General features: G+C 44.3%; 1 protein-coding gene across 1 annotated transcript in view; it reads left to right on the top strand.

Annotated features, from left to right (window-relative positions):
• Positions 1-9663: 9663 nt before the first annotated feature.
• The window catches only part of LOC122144167 (soluble scavenger receptor cysteine-rich domain-containing protein SSC5D-like), a gene marked incomplete at its 3' end in the record, with an annotated part of 6615 nt that continues 5635 nt past the window's right edge, over positions 9664-10643 (top strand). The window contains exon 1 of the mRNA XM_042754874.1: positions 9664-10256. Coding sequence (XP_042610808.1) covers positions 10145-10256 — 112 coding nt within the window. The remainder of the gene's footprint in view (positions 10257-10643) is intronic.

The following is a 10643-nucleotide window of genomic DNA, read 5'->3' as shown; positions in this document are numbered from 1 at the left end:
CTTAAGTGGTCACAATATTGTGTTTTTGTAATTTGCTTACTAAAAAATGTTTGATTATAATGTAGTGTTTCAGATGATAATATTTTTATTTATTAATTCACAATATGCCTCTCTTTCTCTCTCTCATTTGTTTAAAATATGTCTTATTTATCTGTTGAACTAAGTTGGTGGTCACAGTCGCTGTGCTGGTCGAGTGGAGGTTCTTCATAGAGGTCAGTGGGGAACAGTGTGTGGTGACTGGTGGGATTTGGCTGATGCTGCAGTGGTGTGTAGAGAGCTGGACTGTGGAGAACCTGTAGATGCTCTGGCTAATGCACACTTTGGACCAGGATCAGGACCAACCTGGATGGCTTTTGTCAGATGTGTTGGTTCAGAATCCACACTGAAGGACTGTGAATCATATGGATGGGACAGAAGTTACTGTAATCATACTAAAGATGCTGGAGTCATCTGCTCAGGTAACATTTGCACATTTGTGGCTATACTCGAGTGTTGCTGTTCATATTGTATCTAAAGTATAAACAGTCAAAGTACTCAATGCCATAGTTTTCAACGTTTTAGACTGATTCGCACTAAGATAAGAAACGTATAGCAAAAAATGAAAAAACTTCCAGTACCTAGAAGGCAAAATTCTGTCATAAATTTCAAAAGTGTGATAGCCAGTGAATAATGAACACTAATTAATACTTTATTTATTTATTTATTTATTTATTTGCATTTCATAATTTCATGTTTAAAACATTAATATGTGTGTAAACACATTTATGCCACATTTGTGCAGCATTAACCAAGCACATATTCATGATTATATGCTGGTTGAAATATAGATTCTGAGCTGCCTTGAGAAATAGTTTAAGTTTTACAAAGAAAACATCACATGCTTACACAGAATAGTAGGCTTATATAACAGAAATCATAGTATATAAAATAATTTAATAAATAAAAAGGTTTAAAAAATAGTATGAACTTTGGAATATGGAACTGTTGTTAAACTTCTATACTCTGCAAGTGGTAGGAATGTGTAAGGTTTTTTTTAAAGATTTTGTTTTTGGTATGTGGATTGTATTTATGTTGTTATTATTTTTAAAATGGTGTGTTTTGTATGTTTTAGTTTAAAGATTTAAACTTTGGAATATGGTAGTATCTTAGTTCTGAATTCCAGGTCTTAAAATAAATAGTATTGCTGCATTATAAGCCCAAAAATGTAACAAAAGTACATGTATGGCATTAACTTTCTTAATGCACATTTTATCAATTGAACAATGTAATATATTTAACTGTCCCTCATTTGTCAAAAACAAGCTGTCCAACTTTTGAAATAACATTTTCTGAAGTGGGATGACAAAGATTGCTTAACACACTTTAACAATATTATTGCAACATATGATGTACAAATACATCACAAATATAATTTAATTTCTGTTTTCTTTCCGTTCCACTGCATGTTTTTAAAACATCTCATGTCATGTTCGGCGCTTCGGCTCTTAATTAATCTATGCCTAAAATAAATACATGATACTGACTTGTTCCTAATGGTTTATGCAATTATGAAATTCTTTGTTCCTTTTCAGTCGGTCACTCTCAACGTCACATCGGTGATGACCGACGAATTGGGATCTCGCTTAAAGAGACCAATCCACTTTGAGTGTAACTAAAGCCAGTGCACATTGACATGCGATGATTGCATCCAGCTGCTGCTGATCACAGCGTGAGCATAAAATTGCAGCAGGTGCAACGTAAACCAGCGTTTTGCTTTGGACCCGAGCGATCACATCGGTTTGCTTCTGACTATACTGAGAGAAGAATGCTGAACAAGTTCAGCGTGCTCTTTGGCGCTCTTGGTGTTGGTGGCACGGTGCTTCAGTGGTGGTGGTTACCCGTCCGTGTCGAGTGGGTTGCATACATCAGGCTGCACTACCCCCTGTTTGTGTTGCAGACGACCATCTCTCCTGTGCGCTTCAGCACGCTAAAAAAGCTTTTTTCTCTAAAAGAGCATTCACGGGTGCGTCTTTTTAAAAACGACGTTGCGTCTTGCTATAGACAACGTATCACCCGTGCGTTTCTGGATGCGGTTGTTACCTGGCGTCAGGGACAGATTATGACACAGCGGTGCCCTGGGCACGGACCGATTAAAGGCCCCCCTCGGTTGAAATTTCGTTCCTTTTTTTATTTTAAACTTTCCCGAATTTGTTAACTATATCATAAAATATCACGATTCTTAAATATAAGTAAATACATTTTGCACCTTTATAGATCATGTATATCTGTAATGGGCTATGGGAAAAGTAGCTTAATATTAGTGTAATCTATTAACTAGCCTATGCATAAAACCCGTCTTTTAACTTGTACTAGTGTTATGTCATCGAATATTTTTAATACGACTGACTTTGTATTTAACGTAAATTTTATAAAAACTTTGTAAGTTACTAATTATAACACTTTTATTGTACGTAAAGAGAGCAAAGAATATTTGCATTATCAAAGAATATCAACTTTAGTCCAAAAACCCCCATTATAATTACTGAAGCTGTTTACACTGTGAAAAAAATATCTTTCTTACATCGTACACACATCTGCTCTTTGTTTATGATGAGCAGAGAGCAGCATTCAGTCAGCAAGCGCGCGCACTGAACAAAACACGGGCTTTTCAGCGATGACTCATCTGAATGCCTCTGATTGGCTATTGCATTCATAAGCTCAACAGAATCCTGTGTGATTGGTTGTGATGCGCAGCACTGTAAAAACGTGTCTGGCTCTGCACCAGCCAAAGCACGAAAGCATATTTGAATTTGACAGCTGATGTTGTGCCGCACTGAACGTTCTAATAGTATCAAATATATTATTCAGCCATTTTTGGTCTTTTGGAAGCTGATTTCAAATTCCACTTTGCTTAAAATCCTGAGGGGGCACAGTTGAAATCGCGTTCCTGGAGGAGCAGTATTTCAGCTGGGCCCCCCTCTGGTCTAGTGCCCTGGGCACGTGCCCGGTAGGCCCGTGCATTAATCCGTTCCTGCCTGGCGTAGGGTGATGGTCACGATCCCTGCCTCACGTTGTATGGGCATTAAAGGGGTCATGATGCTTTTGTTAAAGATCATTATTTTGTGTATTTGGAGTAACAGAATATGTTGACATGCTTTAATGTTCAAAAAACACATTATTTTTCAATTACTGTACATTATTGTAGGTCCTCTATGCCGATCATTTTTCAAATGTGACGTTTTCTACAAAGTCCCTCCTTCTGACAAGTGCAGTCTGCTCTGATTGGCCAACTGACCCAGTGGATTGTGACTGGCCAAACACCGCAAGCACTCATCGTAAATGTAACGCCCCTTTCCCTAATCGCGAGCTTAATCTTTCAAAATACGTGTAAAGACCCTTAATAATGTCCTTAGTTTTACCATCAGTTCAAGCCCAAAAGGGGAACAGAGTCGCGTGACTGACACGGTGATGAAGCTCCTATGTGTTTGCAGTACACAAGCCACCGACAGTTAAAACAGCGGACTCCACCATGTGACCCTGTCTCTCTCTCTCTCCCTCTCTCTCTCTCTCTCTCTCTCTCTCTCTCTCACTCGCACACACACGCACAACTCTGCATTTGAACAGTCAATAGCAAATACTTAAACTAATAACAAAACATACGTCCAGTAGCTGATTCAGAAGCGCCAGATTGTAGTAGCAAAGTCAGAATTACCTCCTCACATAGGTTTACGAAACGGTCGTCCATAAAATGCATTGCTGTTCTGTTGTAAGTAATCTTAAAGATTCCTAAATGCATCTACTTTTCGAAAGGCCAAATTCGCCTAGAAACACACAGCATCTACCTGACATGGCTGCTTCAACACTAACTGCGGTAACTGAAACCATGGCCCTTTCTTTGCGTGAACATTTGGGCAACATTATGCAAATATTTTCACATAGTGACGTAGAGATGTGGGGGGTGTTTGAGACATTTTAGGGGGGCGTTGCAGAGTCTTAACTTTGATAAAGAAGATCTCTTTGGATTTGAGGCTTTAGTCTTTGCAACTTTACAGATCTTCATGCACCAAGAGCTTGTAATACTCCAAAGAGAAAGGAAAAATTGAAATCGCATCATATGATCCCTTTAAGCAAGTTGGGGTGGCGTTAGTGGATGAGTCATATTCTCATTGTGGGAAGATGACCATCTCGGAGTTGCGGGCCAAGCTCCATTGCATCAAAAGGGGCGGAGCTCCGTTGCCTCTGCCTCAAACTAGTTCTCATCATGGCGACAGTCAGGCGGTGCTTACTTCAGGCAGTAGCACGGGGGTCTGATGGTAACAGTGATGGGCTCCTCTTGCATTCCGCAACCAGTTAAGCTGCCAAAGGAACGTGTTGGGCCCTCTACAAGGAGCGTGTCAGCAGTATCCTTCGGCGCTCCTCCCGACGATCGGATGTTGATCGCTGCATCAGAGGGTGAGCTGGAGCTTTCTGAAGAGGAAGATTCGGCTGCGCTGCTGCCCTCCAGGACTGTAGCAATGCCTGTGGGGCTTGTGGGGCTTACCAGGTCATAGAAGGCACCTTTTTCTGCTGGAAACTGACCTGCTAACAACTCCTTCCTCACCACTCTTGATGGTGGTGCAGGTAGGGGTTATACGGGGGTCCCCCTGGTGGAGCGGTTGGTTGCGATGTAGTTGTGTCCTAATACCACCTCCACCCGGCAGGGCAAACCTCACCTCCCCTCCCGGGTTTGTAGGTACTCTGTCTGGTGATGCTTATATGGCCTGTGGAGAAGCTGCCTCCACCTTACACGCTATGGCGTTACTGCAGGTTCATCAGGCTAAAGCACTGAGGGACCTGCACGAGGGTGGTAACAATCCGGAAGTTCTGAAAGAACTCCGAATTGCAAATGACCTCGCGCTCTGAGCAACGAAGGTCACTGCGAGTTCTCGTTGGACGACTGGTCCTTGGGATGGCCCGCAGGAGCATCACCTCTGGCTGTGTCTGGTCGACATGAGGGACACTGATAAGTTCGGTTCCTCAAGGTTCCTGTGTACCAGACCGGACTCGTCGGCGACGCAGTCGAGAACAAGGCCCAGCAGTTCTTGGCTGCAAAGGAGCAGACTGAGGCGATCCGATATGTCCTGCTGCATCCACCCATCCACTGGCTGCAGCGCCCCAGTGTGCTCGTCACCGAGGGTGGCCCCCTGCATCCACCCCCGCTCCCGCGCCGCATCTGCAGCAGCCTCGAGCAAGTGGTGCCAAGGTGCTTGGCGTAGGCAGGCTGCCCCTCCCATCCTTGAGAGTCGCGGATGGAACAACACCGGACCACACTTATCCTCCTCTCTCCCCAGCAGGCAGCAGCTGGTGGTTCGAGAGCATCATCAAAGGCCCTACTCACGCACCCTATGCCAAATCGTCATCTCACTGCTCCACCGCGGGTATGGTGTCTGGGTGCCTGGCTACCCAAATGTCTCACTGGCTCCTGCAGACCATCAGACTCGGCTATGCGATTCAGTTCGCCCGGCGTCCCCCCAAGTTCAGCAGCATCCACTTCATATCAGTGAAGGCGGCTGTTGCTCCTGTTTTGCATGCGGAGACACACTCCTATTGGCGAAGGATGCAATAGAGCTGGTACCTCCAGCTGTTATGAAGACAGGATTTTTACAGCTCCTACTTCATTGTACCCAAGAAAGGCGGTGGGATACAACCGATCTTGTACCTGCGTGTCTTGAACTGGGGCCTTCACCGGTTATCATTCAAGATGTTGATGCAGAAACGCATCTTTGGGTGCATCCGTCCCTAAACTGGTTTGCAGCGACCGACCTGAAACACACGTACTTTCATGTGTCAATTCTTCTGCACCACAGACCATTGCTGCGGTTTACATTTGAAGGACGAGCATATCAGTACAAGGTCCTGCCCTCCGGGCTGTCCCTGTTGCCTCGGTATGGAGTTGGATTCGGTCGAACAGACAGCACGCCTCACGTAGGGACATGCTCAGTCAGTGTTGAACTGCCTGAATATGTTCAGGAGCAGGACGGCGGTCCCACTGAAACAGTTTTAGAGGCTCTTGGGGCATATGACAGCTGCAGTGGCAGTCTAGCCACTGGGGCTGCTTCATATGAGACTGCTTCAACACTGGCTCCTTGGCCGAGTCCTGAGGGGGGTGTGGCAACGTGGCACTCACTGGGTTCAAGTCACACCGGCCTGCCACCAAACCTTCACCCCGTGGTCAGACCTTGCGTTTCTCTGGACAGGAGTGCCCCTAGAACAGGTCTCCAGGCATGCTGTGGTTTACACGATGCCTCCACCACTGGCTGGGGGACCACGTACAATGGGCATGCATGTCGGGGGTTTGGACAGGCCCCCAACTGCACTGGTAACACTGCGACCATTGCATGCTATGTGCCATTCACTTTCCGGGCCTGGACAATCGTGCAGCCAACGAGCTGTCACAAGCTATGCTCCCAGGAGAATGGAAACTCCATCCCCAGACAGTCCAGCTGATTTGGAGACGTTTTGGAACTGGTCAGGTAGACCTGTTTACCTCTCCAGAAACCTCTCACTGCCAGTTGTTCTACTCCCTGACCGAGGGAACACTCGGCACAGATGCAGTGGCACACAGCTGGCCACGGGGCCTGCGCAAGAATGCGTTTCCCCCAGTGAGCCTTCTCACACAGACGCGGTGCAAAGTCAGGGAGGACGAGAAGCAGGTCCTGCTTGTGGAGCCATATTGGCCCACTTGGACCTGGTTCCCCGAACTAATGCTCCTTGTGACAACCCCTCCCTGGCAGATTACTCTGAGGAAGGATCTACTGACTTAAAGACGGTCTGTCACAATCTATACGAGTCCGGTCCTTGGCACCCGCATCCAAACCTCTGGAAACTTCATGTCTTGTTTCTGGACAGGATGCGGAGGTTCTAGGTGACCTTCCCCAGCAGGTAGTTGACACCATCTTTTTGGAAAGAGCACTGTCTATGAGACACGCTTACGCCTTGAAGTGGACCCTTTTCTTCAAGTGGTGTTTTTCTCATCGAGAAGACCCCCAGAGATGCCCGATCAGGGTCGTGCTTTCCTTTTTGCAGCAAGGGTTGGAACAAAGGCTGTCTCCCTCCACCCTTAAAGTCTATGATTCTGCGATTGCTGCTAATCATGACCCAGTGGAGGGGAAGTCGGTAGGTAAGCATGACCTGGTCATCAGGTTCCTTAGGGGGGCGAGGAGGAGGAGGCAGACCCAGACATAGCTTTACTTTGTCCCGTCTGAGCCTTGAAATGGTAAGTAGACTGGACATAAAACTCTAAGCAGAGGATGGCCCACTAGATTGTGGATGCCATCACCCTGGCTTATCAGGCACAGGGTGTGCCATGCCTGCTAGATTCTATAGCCTTCGTGTGGATCCTCCTGTGTTCTCACCTCAAATGGGTAGAAGCATTGAGAGGCCCTGGTTTAGTGTTGGCTTGCTAAAACTGCTCCAGAGAGTCCGTACTGTAGACCCTGACAAGCTCCTCCATCCCCTTGGCAGCCAGACGTGGTGGAACGTCCGGTGCCAGCGAAAACCTGGTATGCATTGCACCAATGTCGCATGCCAATGTCCAGATTGTAGATTGGTCTCAAAGTGAGATCCCCAATTCGTCGGTCACGATATGATGTCTCTGTTCCCTTCTTCAGGGAACGAGGGTTACATACGTAATCAAAACGTTCTGGCAGGTTACATGAGTCACTTCCATCAGGTGACTCTCAGCTGATCCACGTCTACCTATAAGAATACGATGCCTATCACGGCACTCTTATATAAGGTCTATTCAGTGTTATTTAGCAGCTTTATCACTTGCTCAAGAGCAAATTACCCTCCTCCATCCCCAACTCTTGTCACAGTTAGGACTTGGCTTTCTGATATTCCTCATTTCCCAAATTATCTTGATTAATGTTGTTACATTAAAATATCATTAAGAACATTAGTTTTTTTGTGGACATGCAGAATCACACTAATAGCTCTGCTAATGTAATGAAGCTCAGCTAGCTGTTTAGCTCACTGTTACTGACAGTAATAAGGGGATGAATATGATGGCATTTATGCAAAGAACTGCATTCAAAATATCACAAACACATCTCAAAAGAAAACATTTGTTTTAGGTTGCAAACACCTTTGCCATAATATTATGCTTTTGGATAGATCATATACACACAGTTATTCAAAACCTAAAGCTCTTCTTTCATGAGCTCCTATGTACATTTCTGTTCAAGATTGAAAGTAATTGGCAGAGAGATGTTGAAAAATTAATGGTAAACACCAAAGCAACTGTAAGCATTTGTGGTTGTGAATATAGTATTACACAGTACAAAAGAAAAGAAATACATCAGCCATGTGTAGTTGTGTAGATGGTATTTATAGGTGTATTCTAAAGCCATGGCCAGGCAACGGGGAAAAACCCTCATCCAGCCTTGATAAGAAAGCACATTTATGTCACCACAGGCCAGTTCTTCCACCCTTACATGGTAGTCTTGCAATTCTACACAAGATTATCTTCCACTCTTCTTTTGCTGTTCTTTTGAACTTTCCAATTGATTTTGGTGGCCACAGAGTATCTGCTCAGTTTAGGCTGAACTCTTTGTCCTGCCTCTGTCATTCCATGCACCCATGCACAAGAACATGGACACAGAGGAGAAATATAACAGAAGAAGAAATGACTGTTCTTGGTCTTGTTCTTCCTCGTCCTCATCTTCCTCCACCTCATATATGCTCTCTTCCATAATTCTCAGATTGATAGATACACCCATGCCATCTGTGCAATTTGAACTGACTTATATTTTGTACATTCACATATTTAGAAACAAGTGTGAACAGTTTTGAATTATTGTGTGTAAATGATGACAATCGTGTTGCAAAACTTTTGTTTTCTTGTGTTTAGGGTTTTGCATCACAAGTTTATCACAGTGCAAATTGCATTTTACTGAGTGAGAATGTGTTTAGAGTTTTGCAAAAAGAGTGCATGAGATCTGCAAACAGTGTTTAAACTGCCCAAACTTGTTTAAGGTTTTTGTGTTTGAGGGACTTATTTGACAAATTGGTTTAGGCTATTGAGAATTTGGTTCAGAGAATGGGGTTTAGTGTCTTTAATGTGAAAAACTGTAGTGTGGCATTTTGATTGTTGTGTTTGAAAAAAGGAAATCAAGATTCTTCCTAATAGATTTTTTTTTTGTGTGTGTTACATAGAGAATTGTGTGTTGTGTTTTGCAAAAAAAGTGTTTTATTAAAATGAAAACTAAGGCAGAGAATTATATGGTTTTGCAGATTTGTTGTGTGGTTCTGGTGTTTGAGTGTCAGGTTTCAGAAATTGTGTGACAAGTAAAGATTTTGTGTGAAAGCAGTTAAAAAAATCTGTAAAGATACATTACATTTGGTTCTGTTCTGTTTACCCTAAGGGGGTTATTGCTGCAGTCCCTGTTCATTCATGATAGGCTGCATGGATGGGCAGGGAGTTTTTACCTAGAACAGAACCATACCACCAATCCAAACTGTATTCTAAGTGTCAATCATTTTGACGATTGTGGTCCTGACAGACCTATATAATTATTTATGTTCTTCCAGATGTCCGGCTGGTTGGAGGTTCTCGCTGCTCTGGGAGGTTAGAGATCCTTCATGATCAGACGTGGATGTCAGTGTGTGATGCTGCCTTTGACCAGCAGGATGCAGAGGTTGTGTGTAGAGAGCTGGACTGTGGGGCTCCTATACAGGTGCTGAGAGCAGCTGCTTTTGACAAAGGAGACACTCAGATGTGGACACAAGAGATTCAGTGCAGAGGAAATGAGTCTCAGATTCATATGTGTCAAACATCTTTCAATATCACACCCAAATATAACTGTTCTCACAAAAATAATGTTGGACTGCTTTGTACAGGTATGTATTGACCATTTCAACAGGAAATATTCACTTAATTTTGATAGATCTCTTCTAATTTTTTTTTCTCTTACTGTGCACAGAAATAAGAAATGTGAGGTTGATTAATAGTAACAGTCCCTGCAGTGGGACAGTGGAGGTTCTTTACAGAGGTCAGTGGCGAACAGTGTGTGGTGATGGTTGGGATTTGGCTGATGCTGCAGTGGTGTGTAGAGAGCTGGACTGTGGAGAACCTGTAGATGCTCTGATTGATGCTCATTTTGGACCAGGATCAGGACCAATCTGGATGAATAATGCACTGTGTATTGGATCTGAGTCTACACTGAAAAAGTGTGGATCTGTCACATGGGGTTTTCAAGGTGTGTGTCAGAGCAAGAGTGCTGGAGTCATCTGCTCAGGTAACCTCAAAACTTCATTTTGTTAAAACAGAGCTGTCCAAAGTTGTTCCTTGAGGGCCACTGTCCTGCAGAGTTTAGCACCAACCCTAGTTAACACACCTGAACCAGTTAATCAAGGTCTTCAGACTCACTAGAAACTTCTAGGCAAGCAAGTTGGAACTAGCTGGAACCAAAATTTGCAGGACGTTGGCCCTCCAGGAGCAGGAGTGGACACCGGACGTTGGCCCTCCAGGAGCAGGAGTGGACACCCCTGGTCTAAGTAAAGGTCGAACCTGATCATTTATTTTTTTTGTTGTTGAGTCTGGCTGGTTGGAGGATCTCGCTGCTCTGGGAGGTTAGAGATACTTCATAATCAGANTCTTTGACCAGCAGGATGCAGAGGTTGTG

Source organism: Cyprinus carpio, unplaced genomic scaffold (genome assembly GCF_018340385.1).
Source record: "Cyprinus carpio isolate SPL01 unplaced genomic scaffold, ASM1834038v1 S000006607, whole genome shotgun sequence".
NCBI lineage: Eukaryota > Metazoa > Chordata > Actinopteri > Cypriniformes > Cyprinidae > Cyprinus > Cyprinus carpio.
This window is presented reverse-complemented; position numbering and strand designations above follow the sequence as displayed.